Consider the following 20310-nt stretch of genomic DNA (forward strand, 5'->3'; position numbering starts at 1 on the left):
TTCAATAGCAGAAAGCGACAGCGTAATCGTGCCCCGTTGCTACAGCATTCTCTCTCGGTAGCGTCGCGCTGCTTCAAAATAATCGCCTAGACGGTCCTACTAGGAAAGAACCGTCTGTGCTGTAACATTAGCTGTTTCCAACAATGCAACATGCCAACTGCCAACTACCGTTGCGAATTGCCCACTACACCATATTTCTCTCTTTCGCGAACCAGCGAAGGGCCCACCACGCATTGTGAGAGAGGATACGTTTACATAGAGTCTATGCCAATTAGGGCATCTTTCTAATTAGCGATTTCAACGATCGACAGTTTCTCCAAACAGGTTCTCGGTGTCAAACATGGTGGAGGCGTTGGGAATGCTCGCGAATGTAATTACCGAAACGTTCTTACAATTCAACTAAATTATTGACCAAACCAAAATTTTGAAAATATGCCTTTTCGAAATGGCTCTAAACATTTATTTCAATCTTCTGCAACATTTACAACACCAATCTTTCCACAAGCCAAACATTTTTTCACGTCGGCGAATATCATGGCGGCTTTGGCAGTAGTAATTTTGTTATGGAATGAAATTTACCGCAGTGATGTGCAAACAACAAAACTTGGCATTGGCAGAGTCAGCTTGAAAAGGAATTAAACTGGGTTTCGTAATTTAAAGAGTAATGATGTTTTCGGTAAACACCCTTAACACGCCAATACCACGCCTGAAACGCGATTCCCACGTTGCGAGGCTTGCTCGACGTTAGCATACGCAGTGGCGTAGACAGAAGGTAGCACACCAGACCCGGCCCCCCCCCCCCCTCCTCTCCTCTGTTTTTTTTTTTTTTTCGCAATGGCATCGAGAACGAAAGATTACCATTTCAAAAGGGTGCCCTTCTTGCGAAAGATTTGTGCTTATGGCCCTGAGAAAATTCTACCCAGTTCAGAGACTGCGATAGCAAGTTATGCAGTTCCCTTGCAAACTTCTCTTCACATTTACAATCATGAGAATGTTGTTGGATTCGTATCAAGACTAAATCAAGGCTAACTAATATCAAACTCAGCAGCCGCTTGCCTGTTCGTAACGCACTAGAGATTCCTGAAATGTCACCGCTTCGGCCTTTTCCTACCCAGGAAACTGTAAGGTTCTCAATGAGGTTTTCCTTGCGGAAGCAGCCTTTAGGGCGCTATCGGCGATACTTCACTGTTTGTGTTCACTATACTAAAGCGTGACCAAACAACCAGAAATGAAAACTGAAAGACTTCTCGCTTTTCAGCACATGGTAACGCTGGATACTACTTCAACCGATGGCACTAAGCAACAAAGCATGCCTTCTATTCGTAGTTTACATTCAGGAGAAGAGGCTAAGAGATAAGCATTGGACACTCTTCTTCTGGTGCCTGTGGTACTTCGACAGCAAGCTGTGAGTTACTGCGAATAACGCGAGCGATGTGGGCGAACCCAGTTTTTCGTACTCAGTGTAATCGTGTAGTAGTCGAGCACCGTCCTCCAGGAAATAATCTCGGCCATGCATGTCTGAGCGTCGCGTAACCTGCGTGATCGATGACCACTTTGCATGTTCTGTAGCACTGTCCATATATCCACAGCGGTCATGTGTTACTCATTTTTGCCGTTTTTATTTTACACGCGCAGTATTGACCTGAGAGGGAGAGGTAGGCGTCAACACGGTGACCATGACCGCCGGATCTGTGGTCAGGTTCCCGGTGTTCTCCTCTGGCGAAACCGCCACCGATACTGTGAGCCCCAGCGCATACACGTGAGTGATCTTGCAGAGTTTTCCACTTCATCGCAGGGACGAGCTGGCCGCAATCAACCGCCTATGTTTGCTGTGGCAAACTGTGTGATAAAAGGCCCGAGGTTAATTACATGGATCGTGTTCACGAAACTGCCTTAGTTTCGTGGCCTGTAAAACTACGGCTGTATTGAGAATTGAGTTGTTTCATATTTAGATACCGTTTGTTTTGTTCTTGTTCCACTTTCTCTACGTACAGCTGTGTGCAGATGCTTGTTTTTTTAGCCAATTGCGCTTCGAGAATATTTTTTTCGCCACCTCATCAGGCACAATTTTATCAAAGTTCATACCAAGCCCACAAGTTACATCGTTACTCGTGCGTCAAAGCAGGCGAACATTTCAAGGGCAAATGTAGGAACGCTGACCACACGAAACATGGCAGCCGTTTTATTTTTTATATTGAGCCCCACTAATCATGCTGAAGGAAAGAAGTGTTAATTTTAGTGGTTCGTATTCTTTGTTACATAAATAACTTTGAGAAATACCTATTGTCACAATGCAGAAACAGCAGCAGTCGAATACAGGAAACTCACTTTAATTGTACCAGAACACTGCCAAAACTGATCGGAAGAGAACCTCGTCTTCTTCTCTCTCTGCGCGTGTTCTTCGTTGTTCTCTTGGTGCTGCATATTCAATGCGGCATTTGCCCCCCGCCAGAGAGCAGCGTCCCGATGCTCTTCTACAAAAGACGGTGAAGTAGATATACGGTGTAAATTAGTCCAAAAAGTAGGGCTTCATTTGCACATTGTGCACGATTTCTGGTTTTTGCTGGCGAGTTGTCGAGGGGCTGTCAGGAAAGACCACGTAATTAACGTCGCTCAGGCGCTGTAAAACTGTGTATGGGCCAAAATACTTCTTCAGCAATTTTTCAGACAGTCCCCGGCAGCGAATAAGACTCCATACCCAGACTTTGTCGCCGGCCCGATAGACGACATGTCGGTGTCACAGATTATAACGTTGGGCGTCGTAATTTTGCTGCTGGATGATTCGGACGCGCGCAGGCTGCCTCGTTTCTTCTGCTCGTTGGGTAAAAAATACAGCGTCCAAATCGATGTCATTGCAGTCGTGCAGTAACATGGCGTCAAGCATCGTCGTCACTTCACGGCCATGAAGAAGACGGAATGGCGTTCTTCGTGTAGTTTCTTGCTGTGCTGTATTATAGGCGAACGTGATGTACGGTAGAATGTCGTCCCAGTTCTTGTGATCCACGTCGACGTACATACTCAACATGTCGGCAATAGACTTGTTGAGGTGTTTTGTTAAGCCGTTGGTTTGTGGATGATAGGAAGTGGTTTTCCAATGGGCTGTTTCACTGAGCTCAAGCACTGTCTTCAGAAGCGCGGCCGTGAAAGCGGCACCTCGATCCGTTATTATGATTCTCGGAGCACCGTGCCTCAGGACGATATTTTCTACGAAGAATCGTGCGGTTTCAACGGCGGTGCCACTTGACAAAGTCTTTGTTTCCGCATAGCGCGTAAGATAATCAGTGGCGACTATTACCCACTTGTTGCCAGCATGGGAAGTCGGATATGGTCCAAAGAGATCCATTCCAATTTGGGCAAAAGGTACCGTGGGCAAGTGAATTGGTTGTAATAGTCTAGCTGGTTTCAACGGTAGCGATTTTTGTCGTTGGCAATTGAGGCACGTGCGCACGTAATGCTTCACAATAGCTGAAAGTCTTGGCCAGTAGTATTTCTGTTGGATTCTGACCAATGTGCGTGTGTATCCGAGATGACCAGACGTTGGCTCATCGTGGCAAGCACAAAGTATCTCCTTACGGAGTGACGTCGGAACGACAAGTAGGTGGGTGCTTCCTCTGGGAGAAAAGTTCTTCTAATAGAGAACACCACTACGTAAGCAGAATGACGGCAGGCTCCTTGCAAATCTTCTAAGGATGGTTGTTGTACGGCCATTCAAAAATTCAATAAGGGGAAGCAACTCACTGTCTTCTTTCTGCTTGCACGAAATCGTAGTGGTGTCGACGACTCCTACAAATGCCATGCTGTCATCTTCTGTGTCATCGTCGCGCTTTATCTGTGACCTTGATAAGCAATCGGCGTCGACGTGCTGCCGTCCGGACTTATACACAACCGTCATATCAAACTCTTGAAGGCGTAAGCTCCACCGTGCGAACCCACCAGACGGGTCTTTCAAGTTGGTCAGCCAGCAGAGGGAATGATGGTCGCTGACTACGTGGAAGGAACGACCATATAGAGGTACGGACGAAACTTCATAACCGCCCATACGACAGCAAGACACTCTTTTTCCGTTGTGGAGTAGTTGGACTCGGCGCGGGAAAACGTCCTACTAGCAAATGCGATCAAACGCTCGGCTCAGTCTTGCCACTGGACGAGTACAGCGCCTAAACCCACGTTGCTGGCATCTGTGTGGACCATGGTAAGAGCATCCTCATCAAAGTGAGCAAGCACAGGCGGAGTCTGCTGGCGTTGTCGGAGATCGTCCAATGCCACCTGTTGATCGTCACCCCATGTGAACGAAACGTCTTCTTTTGTGAGTCGTGTTAACGGCGAGGCTATGTGGGAGAAATTGGCAATAAACCTTCGGTAGTGTGCGCATAGGCCAAGGAAACGCCTGGCTGCTTTCTTTTCTTTTGGCACCGGAAATTTTCTGACGGCCGCAATCTTATCGGGATCAGGTCGAACGCCTTCATGGCTCACCCCATGGCCTAAATATTAGAGCTCCTTGAAACCGAAATGACTCTTCTCGTGTTTCAGTGTTAGGCCGGATGACCTTATTGCCCTGAATACCGATAGCAGCCTGCTCAGGTGTTCCTCAAATGTTTTAGAAAAAACAATGACGTCGTCCAGATACACCAGACGTGTCTGCCACTTAAGGCCTGAAAGAACGGTATCCATCAGTCTCTGAAATATTGCGGGGGCTGAGCACAATCTGAATGGCAAGACTTTAAATTCATAAAGTCCGTCAGGCGTTACAAAAGCCGTTTTTTTCTCTATCTCGCTCGTCGACCTCAATTTGCCAATACCCACTTTTGAGGTTCATTGACGAAAAGTAGCGTGCATACCTCAGCCTGTCGAGTGAAGTAAATCATCGATGCGCGGTAATGGGTATACGTCTTTCTTTGTCACACGGTTCAGCTTGCGGTAGTCGACACAAAAGCGCAAGCTTCCGTCTTTCTTTTTAACCAGCACTACCGGCGATGCCCAAGGACTTCTTGACGGCTAGAAGACGTCATCATCAAGCATTTTCTTCACTTGTTCCTGGATTGCTTCACGCTCTTTCGGTGCTACGTGGTATGGGTTCTGTCGTATTGGCCTTGCCGTCTCCTCCGTTATTATCCGATGCTTCGTCAGTGGCGTTTGACTGACCCTTCAGGTCGGTGAAAAACAGTCTTTGAACTGGTGAAGAAGATCTAGTAGACGCTGTCTCTGCGCTGGTGACAAATCCGTGCTTACGTCAATAGGTGGTGGGGCTGACGTGGCTTGCGGCTCGTCCTGTTGTACTACACAGCACTCGCGGATTTCGGTGATCTCGTCGAAGTAGGCAACTGTAGTGCCTTGTTAAATGTGTCGTCGCTCGTTGGTGAAATTCGTCAACAGAACCTCTGCTTCACCACTCGCACAACATTGACGATACTTCTGGCAATTGCAACACCGCGAGAGAGTAGAAGCGTCAATACTTGTTCAGCCATTCCTTCTCCAGTATTCTGCTCGCTGCACGTGACTGAAACAAGGCGGCACGATAACGGAGGTACGGTCACATCGTCAATGACTCGCAGGAATTTTCGGTGTAGCGCTGCGCTTTGATCCGCTGAAAATGTCAGTACACCGTCCGGAATATTGATGATGGCACCATATTCTTGCAAGAAATCCATCCCCAAGATTGCCTGTTTGCAACACTCAGAAAGAATAACATAAGTTGCGACGAAGGATGCATCCCCTATCTTCATTCTTGCGGTGCACTTTCCGGTAGGTGTGAGTAGCTGCCCTCCAGCTCCTCTAATCTGCGGTCCTGTTCATTCCATTCTAACCATCCTGAGCGTGTCTGCCAGACTCTCACTCATTATTGAGAAGTCCGTGCCTGTGTCGACCAATGCCATGACGTCATGTCCGTCAATCGTAATTGCAACTTCGGCAGCAGCAACCCCCTCTTTCGTCGATTTACTGAAATTGTGTCTCTCTTCGCTCGGCAGTATTGGGGGATTTTCAGCTCTTCGACAATTCGCAACCTTCCCCCCTGAGGTCACTGCTTTTAGTTTCCCCGGCGCGATTTCATGATTTTATTTTATTTGTGGGGTTTAACGTCCCAAAACCACCATGTGATTATGAGAGATGCCGTAGTGGAGGGCTCCGGAAATTTCGACCACCTGGGCTTCTTTAACGTGCGCCAAAATCTGAGCACACGGGCCTACAACACTTCCGCCTCCATCGGAAATGCAGCCGTCGCAGCCGGGAATCGAACCCGCGACCTGCGGGTCAGCAGCCGAGTACCTTAGCCACTAGACCACCGCGACGGGGCAGTTTCCCCGGCGCGGACTAGGAGATCTCCCTCTTGGCATGTCAGTGGTGCTCCGTCTAGAGGATGGAGAATAACACCCAGGAGAGGGTGAGCGTGACCGAAACCCAGGAGGAACGTCCCACGGGGTCCTGACACTAGTGTTGACGTCAACGTCAAATGTTCCTTTGAAATGGCGCCGAGGAACAGTGAAAGGAAACCCTTGGTACCCTGCGGTGCGATACGGGCAATAACGGACGATGTGGCCTGCTTCCCCACAGTGAAAGCACAGGGGCCTATGATCAGGGGTACGCCAGATGTCAGTTTTGCGAAGTGGTGGCCGCCTCGGCATCAAAGTTTCCCTGCAGTACCAAGGCGCTGTCGGCGGATGTGGCTGGTGGTACTGATGTGGTGCCGGCACGTTCGCTGGCTGTCGGCGGACTACGTCTGCATAGCTTGCCCTGGGAGTTCTCGTGTTCGGCTCAGGAAGCGAGAGCGCTTGCCTGATCTCTTGGCGTACAACTTCCGTTACTGAGGCAATCGCGCAGTCATTCGGTTTGGCTACAAGCTTCTTGACCTCTTCTTGTGCGATTTCTCGTATTAGTTGGCGCAAAGAACCTTCGTCGGGTATTGTTGCTGTGGTCGTGGCTGCCACGCTGATCAGTGCACTGTGGGTTGGGCGGTCATACTGGCGATAACGTAGATTTATTTTTATTTTTATTATTTATTACATACTGCAGTTCGTAGACCAAGCAGGAGGGGCACAAAAAGGGAGCATAGCGAAAAAAACGAACAAACTTCTAGAAACAGTGTCAAGCACAAAAAAGTAAAGCTACACAGTTGAAATATTAAAATGAGGTAATCTAGCATTGAAATATCAACAGTGTTGATTACACAAAACATACATGTAGTTTTCAAAGTCGGAAATGCCACGTTCAGGAAAAACATTTGAAGGCAGTGCGCGTTCGATAGATGTCGCCTCCTTGGAGAATTCATCCACACTTGTAGGCGGGTTTCGTACGAGACTAGCGAAGAGCAGCTCCTTAACGCCCCGCATGAGGTGGCTAACATTTTTCACTTCGGGCATATTAGGATCTGCTCGACGAAATAGCCGCGCCATGTCCTCAACAAACATCGTAACGGATTCATTCGGTTTCTGAATACGTGACTCGAGGAGACGTTGTGCGATTTCTTGTCTTTCATTGCTCGCGAACGTGTCGAGGAACTTCTGCCGGAACTCGTCCCAAGACGACCACACGCGATTCGTGAACCATGTTCGGGCTCCGTCTTGAAGCGGAAAATAAACGTAGCCCAATTACTGCGTGGTGTTCCATCCGTTAACATTCGCTGTGTGCTCGAATTCCTCGAGCCAGTGATGTGCATCCACATATGCGTTTCCGTGGAAGTAACCCGAAGTCAAGGGTTCAAAACAGTCACCTGTGTCATGCTTGGGCTGGACATGTTGGGGCCAGTGCTTCCAGGCGCCGTGATGCTTTCTGGCACAGTCGCGCTTTCCGGCAATGGACCAAACTCCGGGCTGTGGCATAACAGGCGCCGGCTGCTGCGGTGAACGGAGGTGTCGATGCGCGGAAGTCTTTCTGGACTAGATGCGGGGCTGTTGTCAGGCATCCCGAACATTTACCCAGCGCCTCCCAGTGTCACAATGCAGAAACAGCAGCAGTCGAATACAGGAAACTCACTTTAATTGTACCAGAACACTGGCAAAACTAATCGGAAGAGAACCTCGTCTTGTTCTCTCTCTGCGCGTTTTCTTCGTTGTTCTCTTAGTGCTGCATATTCAATGTGGCACTATGATGACTATGAAAGTAAAGGGAATGTTATTAGAAGTAATTGTAATGCAAATGTGAAGGAAAAGAGGACGAAAATGTAACTTGCCATCGGCTGGATCTGAACATGCGACCTTCAAATAACGCGTTCGATGATCTGCCACATAGCCATGACGGTGGTTATCCTCTCGTCCTCTTTATAAGGTAAGCATGTGCGGTAAACGGAGGAGCGTCAGTCAGCGCCGCCGGTAACCATGACGGCTAGTGGAGGACACCTTCTCTGCCTGTTGGTGTCACGTTGCACGTGATGGTATTACGAGCAGACAGCTGACTATAATAATCTCACGCATACTACCGGAATGAATCAGAGTTTTAGGAATGGTTCCTTGGTACCTTTGTGCGTTAGTTCTCACTAAATTGGTAAGAATGGCCCTTCATGTTCATAATTGCGGTGTGGTTGTCACACTAATAATTCTGTCCCCGTACATGAAAGGCAGGAATCATAGAAGTAGTGGGGCACCCAGTAGAAAAGAATATTTATTGGCGTTCACGTCGAGCAGGGTGACCGTTGCTGCATGTCTGGCCACAGAAAAATGTATAATATTTTTTTTTATTATTCACGTCTAAGACTCAGAATGCACTATAAAATTATACTTAAAGTTTCTTGACAGATCGGTTCAAGAAGCAGTAAACGAAAAACGACATCGCGCTTTACAGAAGTAATCACTCAAGATGTCATGCTATACAAAAAGAGCGATAAAATTTTCCGGTCCTAATCTATGGTGATAGCACGTAGCAGGAATTTAATTGAAATACGGCCTACGAGAATGTACGTGACGTTGCTTTACTTGTACGATCATTGTATCATAAATTATATATATTTTTTGTTTTTTTTTATTCAGGAGGAACCTCACTGCCATTGCGCGAGAGACGACGTGAGTATAGATGTTAACTAGTAATGGCATGCAGATTACTGTCAATTTCATTATTTTTATGTAGTTGTAGTTGTGGCAGCACACTTTCTGTTAAGGGTGCGACGATACGTGCAGGAAGCACATGGTAAAATTTACGCAAAGCGAAAGTCTCGCTTGCTATCCGACCAATAACCTGCGCATTCTACGATCACACGTGCGATAGATACCAGGTTCTGCGGCGTAGCAGTGATGCCCACTGCTACAGGAGGGGGGGGGGGGGGGGTCAATGCCTCTTCATAACTCTGGCCAAAGAATCTCACCAATAATAACACAGCTTAAAATATCCATGTCTGGTTATTATTGCCGATTTGCTTATAACGTAATACAGAATTCTTAGTAGCTTTAGTAACCAACGTTATCTCAATTAAGCGTTTCTTTTCTCAGTAAAAGTAACTATCCGTGCCTGCGGATCCCTATAAATATCTGATCATTTTACCTCAGTTGTGGTAATGAAATAAAAAAAGTGTTAGCTTATCGCCTGCTCAGTTACACGAAAGACATTTGAAATGAGAGAAGCATCTTACAAAAAGAGCGTCTTAGAAAAAAGACAAGGGATGTCATTAATGGTGCAATATTTTACTGCATTAGCTGGTATTTTGAGATAACAAATAATTTAGAGATAATTGATACCGATTAAACGATTAAGTGTGCCATGTATCACCAGCTTTTTCAAGCATTAACGTAGCGAGGATTTCAGGGAAAGTTTCTGGCCATGATTGATTGATATTATGGATTGATGGCAATGATTGAAATTATCGTGCCTAACGTTCAAAATGCGCATCAAAATGTGCATTATTTCGAAGTTAGGTGAGGTGACAGCACATTACAGACCCGAAGCAACAGCAAGGCATTCATCACCAATATCATTTTTGTTTTTGATTTAAAAGTTCTTGCCTGCCAAGCCGCCTTTGCTTTCTGCTGTGCTGCCGTGTCAGCCAAGTACTGTCGAGGCAGGCCAAGTGGGCTTGGCCTTGCATTGTGCGGTGCACTCGTAAAACTCCAAAGGAGTTCAGCACATTCACGTGGACTATATCGCCATCATTAAACCTAAGCGGAGCATCGAGAGGACAAATTTTTAGTGTTTGCTGGCCGAGGAAAACGATTTTTGGGGCACGCACTCCGACACAAAAATTCCACTTCTTAGGGTTCTTAGTTTTCCCATGGGGGTATTGAACTAGTAATTCTGGATGAACTAGTTTCAGACAGTTTGGCTTAACAGCCTCAATAATGGGTGCTGGAAGGTGGTCTTTATTGACGTTTATCATTCGACTGGGTTTCGTTGAATTCACACAAAGTTTCGGCGTCCTTCGGGCAAAAGCCGTGGGATGAATTGGTATCCTTTGATGCCATGTGAAAGTACGTGGCCCAGACAGCCTTTCGCATTTCCCCCAAGCTGGCTCTGTTTCATGCACTGGCCAAACGGTAATAGCAATGATGCTTGCACTGACCACACCACTAAGATGTCCCAGGCTAGATATACATTTCCCGACAAAAAGCTTGATGCTTCTGCTTTCTTTTGTTTTTGTAGTGCTGGGCTCATTTTCTTATTAATGTGCTAAATGCACCACAGCTTGCAGACAGTAACCTCTCCATATAGCTATGATGCTTCAACTACAAGCAATATTTTTCTATGTACAGAATTGTGGCGTGGCAGGCCGCCACAGAAGTTTTAGGATATGTCGTTTTTACAGAAAAGAAATCGCACTGAAACAAGCAAACGGCTTACTCTGTTTGATAAAAAGCCACAGATTTCAAACAACGCGAAAAGAAAAATAGATTTTTTTCACTATTTCAGTTTGCCCTGTTCCCTTAATAGCCACAGAAAGGGCAGTGTACTGATACTAATGAGTCATAAGTGAACCACCCAAATTCTCGTTTCTGCAAGCGCAAAGAAATAAAAAAGAAATGGTATATTTGTGATGGACCCGAACCTGCGCCTGCAAAAAAGACGTGCGTTACTGCAGTACAGAAACGACACGTGGGCAACATGTCCCACGCTTTTCGCAACGTCGGCGCATCGATCATGATTTGCCCATTATTTTGACAATACAAGGATATTAATAAATGTAAGTTTGACAGAATGTGAGATGTATGCGAACGTCCGATTGACGGTTGCTAGGATAATTAACGCATGTACTCTGCTGCATGGTTCTTGCCTGCGACACCGAGTTGGGAACTCAGTTCCAAAGCTTCACAAAGAAATGACCATGTTTTCAAGCTATAACACATCGTACTAAATTACCTCATACTGGCTTTTAGTAAATTTATTTTATCAGAAAGAATGTGTAAATGGTAGCTGACGCTGCGAGGAGCAGGTCACATGGTGCTCGCGTTGGGCTCCTTTATTGCAGTGAAGCACGTCTTTGTCTACGCAGATGCTCATTTTAGTTAACCACGAGACCAGTTTTTTCGTTCACTTTACGTAGTTATACTTACGCTGACCGCTGCGCGGCCCGTCGTCTCCTCCCGTTTGCGGCACCATAGGGACCAAGTATTGCGGGAAAACAGCCCTTGAAGCTGCCAACTAGGCGGCACAAAAGACGAATGCCGCTGACTACTTTAAAAATTCAGAGATCCTTGCATCCCACTTTTTATGTGTTCCGGTATTTCAAAAACCCTCTTTATTCGAGGAATTTTCACAGTGCCAGGTACTGCGAATTAACGAGATTTTTTGTGTAAACACTCTTTTACTCTATGCACGATAATTGTTCCTCTCCTAATTCATGAAAAAGATTAATAAGGAGTAGGAATCTGAAAATTTCTAAGGAATAGCAGCTTGCTATGTTGAGAAAATAATCACGTGTGTTGGCTGGTTCAGAAAAAGTACTAAATAAAAGTACTTATTGAACGTAAAAGGCTATTAGCTAAAAGCCTATGTGTGATAGCTCGTTGCTAGCGACTTAGCTAGGTAGTTCTGTGCTAGTACTATAGCTACCGCTGTACTAGACGAGTACTATGCGAGTACTAGCTACCGCAACACTATGCGAGTACTATGCGAGTACTATGCTAGTACTATCTACAACAGTGCTATGCTAGTGCAGCTAGCTAGTAATTCGGTCCAAATAATTTCTGGGGCGTCACGTTCCATTACCGCGATGCAGTCAAATTGAGTTTGAAAACATTCTGAGATATCGAATAACAAATAAAACTGTGCTCTAATCATATAGTGTACCATGAGGGCAAAACTACAAGTAACCTTTTATTTGAAAAACGAAGACTCATTTTCACTTGTTTCAGACACCAAATTACCCAGATTCATGAAAGTCCAGTTCTATGTCATATATTTAGGCCAGTATGAAAGCGTTCTTGCTTGGAAGTGGAGTGTCGCCAGAGCGAACGTGTTGTGTTGAAAGCCTACTAACATCTCCTGGGTTTTTGTCATAAGACGTTGGGGATTACGCTGCATTCCAAAGTAGGAGTACAACTTACGTACAAGTTTACATGACTGATAACTCGTGCAACGTTATGTTAACGTAACGTTCTTGCATAGGCAGTGGTGAACAGTATTTTGGTGGGGCTGGCGCTGAGGGCCATTAGGTGATAATTGATGTATCGTTTTCGCCAAATGTTCAGCTGCATATTGGATACTACATTGCTTAAATCTTCTCCTCGCATTTAGTTTCTTGAAACAGTGGCGGCGAAGTGCAACCGTGAATGCTGCAGTCACTGGTGCTTTTAAATTCACAGTTATAACATATTCCTAATGCTCTAGTCGCTGATACACACCAACATACTGCTTTTTACACAATCGTAGTTTTTTTTGACGGTTAAATGAAATCGTAATATAGCTTTGTGAATATTTTCTGCAAGTAAAATGTTGAGCGATTCCAGAGCTACCGCTGCTTCTACAATTGCTACCTTGCTATTCGATAACTGTGCAAATAGGATTTGATTCGTACTTATTTGACTCGGTCACAAAATTCACTATTCTCGGACAGCTAAAAAGGGGACACACCAATGCCGAGAGCTTCCTATTTCGGCATCCTTGGGTTATTATTCGCTTGAATCTAAATCCCACATTGGTGCAATCGGCCTAATATAAAGAGCCTATTACCAGCCTCTTTGAATGCAAAAAACCACTCCTGGCGTATCTACCTCTTTGTGGCGTGATTCGTGACGCATGGACTGCGGTTCCCCCTGAAGTCATTACAGTACATACCTTAGTTCGGTCGTCATATACGTGAAATATGAGATGTGGGTTGTCTCCTGCACTGCTTTATCATGCAGTCGGCTATCCGTTCTTCCTTTTCTCACCTTACTATCGTGTGCGATAAACTGATCTCAATTACTTCCGTGTGCTTCCGACTGCGCAAGTACGATAACAACGTGTAGCTGACAACCGCAATATATTGGTAGGCTTAACACTTAGCCCTGACATTGTACACGTGTTTCTAAGAAAGAAGTGACTAGGAAGAGGTATCGCCTGTAGGAAGGGTAGTGAAGGCAAGTAGGCAAACCACTTATTAACCTTTGAACGCACAGTGGCTTTTGTAATGAAGCCGAAGTGGCTGGTACTAACACTCCAATCTCGGGGCTTACCATCGCGCCATCTTATCTGCTAAGCTACTGTGGCGAGTTCATCATAAATGAATCGTGAATACGTAAGCGGTATATTTTCCCATTACCTTTCTTTGCTTTTAAACCTAATGACAGATCAGTAGCTGTTGGAAATTCCGCTTGGTCATGCATAAGAGCTGCATGCAAAACTTATTTCAATAGGAACGTGCCTTTTGCGGCCACGTATGTACTTAAGGTAAAAAGTTATGGACAAAGCGACAGATGAAAGTGACACTGCCAGTATAAACGAAAGCATCATTGCAATTTCTTCTTGACAGCGTAATCGACAGAACCCGGGAACGCTTCATCGTGATCGCGATGAGCACCCTGCTCTTGCTCATCAGCCTCACACTCTTCTTCATACTCTTCACGCTGCTCTCCGAGGACTGTGAGTATTGCTGTCAAAACAATCACGACCTTGCTACACGATAATGCTTAGAAGCCGGGCTCACGGCAATGCGTTGGAAAAGTTTTTGTAGCTTTTATTTTTTCCATGGTGTCCTGATTGAAAGAGAGGGGGTACAAGTTGCACGCACGGGGTGAGTTCATGCGACAGAAATGCCATGCGATGGCGGGCAGCGCTTTCTACAAGCTCCTGGCGGCGCCCTTCTGAACTCTTCACCAACTTTCACAAATGCATGCAGGGTGAGACTTCTTCGGCGAGGAAAAGCTGAACACTCGTGAGAGAAAGCAAAGCTACCGGGGCGTTTCGCGCTGCTCGACATTCTATTTGCGAAATTTTTCGTCTATATATGTTTAATGTAACCCTAGATTTTTTATGTATTGAGTTGAAACCTGGTCGTGTGCGAAATCAGTATAAAGTAAGGTAGAAACTGATTTATCAGTTCACATAATTGGGTTCGCTAATACAGCCTTGTTACTCATTCGTGTGTTCTATTCAGGATACGCTAAGTTATACTCATCCTCCGGCTTGGAATACCATTATGCGAACGCCGCGCTGTGTCTCTGCGTCTTCGGATTGTAGTTACCAAAAACGTCTGTTACTCGAGTCAAGCTAAGTTTAATGTGATTATAGGGATTCTTACTAAATAGAAAGGTGTACATTAAAAGATGAGTGTGGCGCGTATCATTCTGAAGGCGTGTCGACTATGCTAACTATACGTTCGTTACATTGTACATACGGTAAGCCTTTCCTAAATTACACACTAGAAACTAAAGCCCCATTTGTGGTTTTCTAGGCCGATTTAGTGAGTACTTTGACTCACCTTTGACGGGGTGAACGTAATTATGCATTTTCAGTATAACACTTGCACCAGTAATTCGAAAATAACGCTGGTTATTCATGTAATGGGTTCGATGTTCACAGCTGTGGACTCCTCGACAGATATCTTGAAGAAGCTAACGAAATGTAAAGTAGCACCAATCATTGTTGCCGTCGTGCCACCCAATATAAGAAACGTTTCTAAACTTAAGCAGTCGCTTGCCAATATTGACCCGATTGTCACTCATACAAAATTTAGGCGTCTTGGCACATGACCATTAAAGAATAGAGCTAGGGGATAAAGAACAGGGGCATTCAGTCTTTGCATACTGTGCTTAAAGTGACAATAAAGAGCTGAACGCCTTTTCACATATTAGCGAAGTACAGTTTCACGTTCCCGAAAACGCCGCTCTTACAACAACATGACGCCACTTTAGGATTCCCGCACCAAACGTTGAGACGTCATAAATTTTGAAGTTGTCTACTGAACAATCAAGGACATTGTCACTTGTGGGTGGGATAAACCTATCAAATGAATTTATATGATATTTCAGCCAGCGAATTTCGTGAAAACTTGATGTCGAGCGCAGAAAATTCAGCGCCAAATTTATAAACGAAATTTCCACCTCGATTTTCACCACTGATAATATAATCAAAGTATTAAATTATGGGGCATTGGAGCTGCGCGATTACAGTTCGCTGCGTCGTTGCTTCATTTGGCATCCCTTTAAAATTGACTTGTGATGCCATAAAAGTGCACTCCAAATATCAAACAAGAACAAAACAAATCGAAAGAACAATCAAAGCTTCGGAAAAGCACTGAATATCACAGTTAAACAACTTGATGCAGTCAATCTGCTGTCACCAAGATAGTCGTGGATGAATCCCTCGGACGGCCACTTATTTCGCCCAGGGCTTATGCCACCCCGTCTAATCGCCTAATTCTCAAAAACGTAAGAGATTCGCCTTTAGTATTTGCAAAGTAAAAGTATCACTGAGAGTTCTCATTTTATTGTTTTATACCTGCTGTTTTTTCTACTTACAGTCGCACCGTTCACAACGGTAATAAGTAAGCACATGCATATTTATATCTTCAGCCATACTGCGGTATAGCATAAGGTGTCTTTTGTTTTTGCGCGAATGGTATTCGTAACGTACAATGAATGCAACTACGGAGAGCGTCGTTTACTGCCAAGAACAGCAGCAGGGGTTCGCTACGAGCGCTTGCCGTGTTCTTGCCGCTGCGTCTGCCGATGCTGTTCGGCAGACGCCAAAGAATCATGCCGTTACATAGACATCGTCAGCGCATTGCTGGTATTTTGTAATGTTTATTGTTCCGGCGGTGGTGATGTTTGTACGTCGCTGTGTTTAACCGACTACTCGTCCTTTCACAGATAATATGCGGCCCACGCAGCGTGCCGAGAGAGTGCTTCTGAGGACATTGCAGTGCCTCGTATACCGGATACGAATGCTTCAAATGCGATTACGAAGCCTCGCACGGCGTTTGGAGCTTAACATCCGGAGGGGCCGGTTTCCGCTTCCTGCAGCAAAATCTTAGGATGCGCTGAGTGGGCCACATACGACTCACGAGCTCTGTACGTTCACTTCGTTGCAGGTGTACTACAAATCGCCCTGGACAGTATGCACTGCCTTTGTCGGAAGAGATGGCAGTTTCATCCCAAACAAAATGGACAGCTCATCGTACGAGGAGCGAAATAAATCAAGAGAACTGTTTTAAGAAACTTCGTGTTTCATGAACGATTGTGGTTGCGCAAAATAACAAAACATATCCTAAGACTTCCATTGCGGCGGCTGTTCACGTTGTTCCGTATGAAGATTGCAACAGGACGTAATGCTGCCGCAGAAAGCCTTTAGGTGAGTTGTGCACTACAGCCACCACACATTACGCACAAGAAGCTGCAAACAACGCTGCGTGGTATGACTGAAGGCAAGTAGGCGTATACGTAATTTTAAAACCGCCAACTTCACGTTAGAGTCTTCTGCGAATTTCCACGCTGCGCCTCCGAAGATGAATTTTCTCGCCTCAGCTGTTTACTCTTTGCAGATTCTAATGAAACCATCCCGTAAGTTTTCACTTATTGTGGCGTAGCGTGTTCTGTAGAGCTTGTAGGTTTAGCTGATCACATAAGCTCCTATTATTAACCAGCGCGTATGTCAGTATGCGCGCAACCAAACAGACAGCGCTGTATACGGCACTACGCAGATGTCGGCAGCCGCTGAGAAAATGATCGGCGGAGGACTAATACCCCTGTCACACGTGCACCCACGAACACTGTTTCACTCCCGCGTCGTTACGACATAGAAGAGGTTCGTGTGACACGGCCACCATTACGCAAACCAAGGTAAACGGAGCATTTCACAAAGGGCGTTCAACGATCTCCCTTTGCAGCAGAACGAGGTATTCTCGTCCTCAGGATACCAAGGTATGAAACAAATTTCGAGCGCCGGGTTGCCACACTGAGCACAATAACTCATTTCAGCAATATGAAACTGTTTTTTGTTGGAGTACTTATTCATAACGTGTTTGTTTTCATTTATATAGGCTCGCCGGAGTGCAGCTATTCTCCACCCCGACGCCCTCGACACCGTGCCTCGCCAGTAGGCCTGGGCGCTGCCGTTTGAAAATATTTCATCCACGTTTGCGATTCTTGTCGTCGCCGTGTTAAGTTTGCCCGTGAGAGGAACGACTGGCAGCGCTGCATTATCGTCAACTGCTTCGACGGCTGCAGGAATGGGTAACGGGACCCGACCTCATTCAAAAGCAACTTGGAGTGCGCTCGCGATAGCAGAAAACACACTTTCATACACGGGCTATAAAAACAACTATTCGTCGAGAATGGTGCAATGTAAACAAACGTTGCGTTGGGCGCAAGGTGGCCAGTGCCGCTGCCTGCATCGCTATATTTAGCGAATGCATTTTCATTTGAAAATTTAATTTGTGTTCACTTCAGACCTACTCAATATTGTACTTTTGTAAAAGTTACATACCAAAAACTACAAAAAAAGCGTCAAGAGATGAAATCCGGACACTTCTGCGAAAATCCAACAGCACTGGCTGAGCCCCTTCATGGCAACTCGTCACGGCCACGTCAGAACCAACACGGCCACGACCAACACGGCCCAACACGGCCACGTCACGACCCTTTCACGGGGTCGTGACGTGGCCGAAGACAGGAAACTTCGTGTTGGGATTTAACTGTTTATTTGGGCGAACCTGTGCCCGGTAAACGGAAAGCCCAATTACAGCAGCAGTCTTGTACAGATAGCAGTCTCGGATTGATAGCGGCGAACGGAGCGTCGGCCTTCGTTCAACAACTGACAAGCGGCGAAGCGCGTCGGCATTTATACTCTTGCCGTCGAATGTTCTAGTGTTATCGCTGGCGGTGGTGTAGGTTCCAGAACAATCTGTACCGTTCGCACAGTGGGCGTGATCTTCTTGTCGAAATGATCTACTACCGTCCGGAACCTTCTCGAAAATTGCAGGCGTGGTTTGCGCTGAGAATCGTGTGGTGTTTTGGGACGATAACAAAAACTTGGGAAATGGAACGTGGCATTGCCCCCCCTCTGAAAAAAGGCATCGTCCCGATGCTTTAACTAAAGATGAAGGTACAACAATAATGCAAGAAAGTACAATGAATAAATTACGATACAACAATAATACAAAAAAAACACTGTTTCAGTTTGTTAACGCGCATGAAACGACTTGAGGCGTGCGACATGGATGACTTCAGGTCGCGATCGGCGTCGTTGAGAGTTCGTGATGCCGTCGGGGACAACCTCGTAATCAAGTGGGCCGAGACGTCGAACCGGGTTCGCATCCCGGCTGCGGCGGCTGCATTTCCGATGGAGGCGGAAATGTTGTAGGCCCGTGTGCTCAGATTTGGGTGCACGTTAAAGAACCCCAGGTGGTCAAAATTTCCGGAGCCCTCCACTACGGCGTCTCTCATAATCATATGGTGGTTTTGGGACGTTAAACCCCAAATATCAATCAAATATCGAGACGTCGAACCACCCTGTACGGTCCGAAGTACCGCCGCAGAAGCTTTTCACTTAGTCCACGTCGGCGTATCGGCGTCCACACCCAAACACGTTCACCGGGCTGGTATTCCACGAAGCGTCGTCGAAGATTGTAACGATGGCTGTCGGTCGTCTGTTGATTCTTGATACGGAGACGTGCAAGTTGTCGGGATTCTTCGGCGCGTTGAAGGTACTCGCTCACATCGAGGTTTTCTTCGTCGGTGACGTTGGGTAACATGGCATCGAGCGTCGTTGCCGGGCTCCTTCCATAGACCAATTTGTATGGAGATGTCTACGTCGTCTCCTGCACCGCCGTGTTGTATGCGAAAGTCACATACGGAAGAATGGCGTCCCACGTCTTGTGTTCGACATCGACGTATATTGACAGCATGTCGGCAATCGTCTTGTTGAGCCGCTCGGTGAGGCCATCGGTCTGTGGGTGGTACGCTGTCGTCCGGCGGCGGTTTGTTTGGCTGTATGCCAAGATCGCTTGAGTTAAGTCGGCAGTGAATGCCGTTTCTCTGTCGGTCATAAGGACCTCCGGGGCGCCATGACGTAGGACGATATTTTCGACGAAGAACTTAGCTACCTCGGATGCACTGCCTTTTGGCAGGGCTTTTGTCTCGGCGTAGCGGGTGAGGTAGTCAGTAGCTACCACGATCCACTTGTTTCCGAAAGCCGACGTCGGGAACGGCCCCAGTAGATCCATACCAATCTGCTGGAAAGGTCGGCAAGGTGGATCAATTGGCTGCAGAAATCCCACTGGCATTGTCGGCGGTGTCTTGCGTCGCTGACAGTCTCGGCATGTCCTCACATAACGCGTGACGTTGGTGGTAAGACGTGGCCAGTAGTACCTTTCTTGTATCCTCGCGAGCGTGCGAGAAACACCGAGGTGCCCTGCCGTCGGATCGTCGTGCAGGGCTTGCAGGAGTTCTGGTCGCAGAGCTGAAGGCACCACAAGGAGGCACTTAGCTCGAAGCGGTGAAAAGCTTTTCTTTTGTAGAAGACCGTTTCGTAAAAATAACGACGCAAGTGCGCGCTTGAATACATTCGGGACTTCGGCGGTCCTGCCTTCGAGGTATTCTATTAGGACCTTAAGTTACGGGTCGGCCCGCTGTCGTTCAGCGAAGTCGTCGGTAGTTATCGTTCCCAAGAAGTAGTCGTCATCCGGGTCGTCGGGTAGCGGTTGGTCATCAGGCGCATGAGAGAGACAGTCGGCGTCGGAGTGTTTTTGCCGGACTTGTAAATGACAGTAATATCATATTCTTGAAGTCTCAGGCTCCATCGTGCGAGGCGACCTGAAGGGTCCTTCAAGGTGGCTAGCCAACACAAGGCGTGGTGGTTGCTCACAACTTTGAAGGGCCTGCCGTAGAGGTAGGGGCGAAATTTCGACGTAGCCCAGATGATGGCGAGGCACTCCTTTTCTGTTGTTGAATAATTTCTTCTGCTTTGGATAGCGATCGG

General features: G+C 46.5%; 1 protein-coding gene across 4 annotated transcripts in view; it reads left to right on the forward strand.

Annotated features, from left to right (window-relative positions):
* LOC142761650 (uncharacterized) overlaps window positions 1-20310 on the forward strand; it is a 272706-nt gene that overhangs the window by 214270 nt on the left and 38126 nt on the right. For 2 of the 4 annotated variants that reach the window (XM_075884017.1, XM_075884018.1), the window contains 4 exons: window positions 1636-1759; window positions 8958-8990; window positions 13865-13974; window positions 16424-16550. In XM_075884017.1, the coding sequence (XP_075740132.1) occupies window positions 1677-1759; window positions 8958-8990; window positions 13865-13974; window positions 16424-16527 (330 nt within the window). In that variant the 5' untranslated portion in view covers window positions 1636-1676 and the 3' untranslated portion in view covers window positions 16528-16550. Of the gene's footprint in view, window positions 1-1635; window positions 1760-8957; window positions 8991-13864; window positions 13975-16423; window positions 16701-20310 lie in introns of those variants that run through there. The other 2 variants (XM_075884015.1, XM_075884019.1) reach the window with 2 other exon arrangements.

This window comes from Rhipicephalus microplus, unplaced genomic scaffold, assembly GCF_043290135.1.
Source record: "Rhipicephalus microplus isolate Deutch F79 unplaced genomic scaffold, USDA_Rmic scaffold_23, whole genome shotgun sequence".
NCBI classification, from domain to species: domain Eukaryota; kingdom Metazoa; phylum Arthropoda; class Arachnida; order Ixodida; family Ixodidae; genus Rhipicephalus; species Rhipicephalus microplus.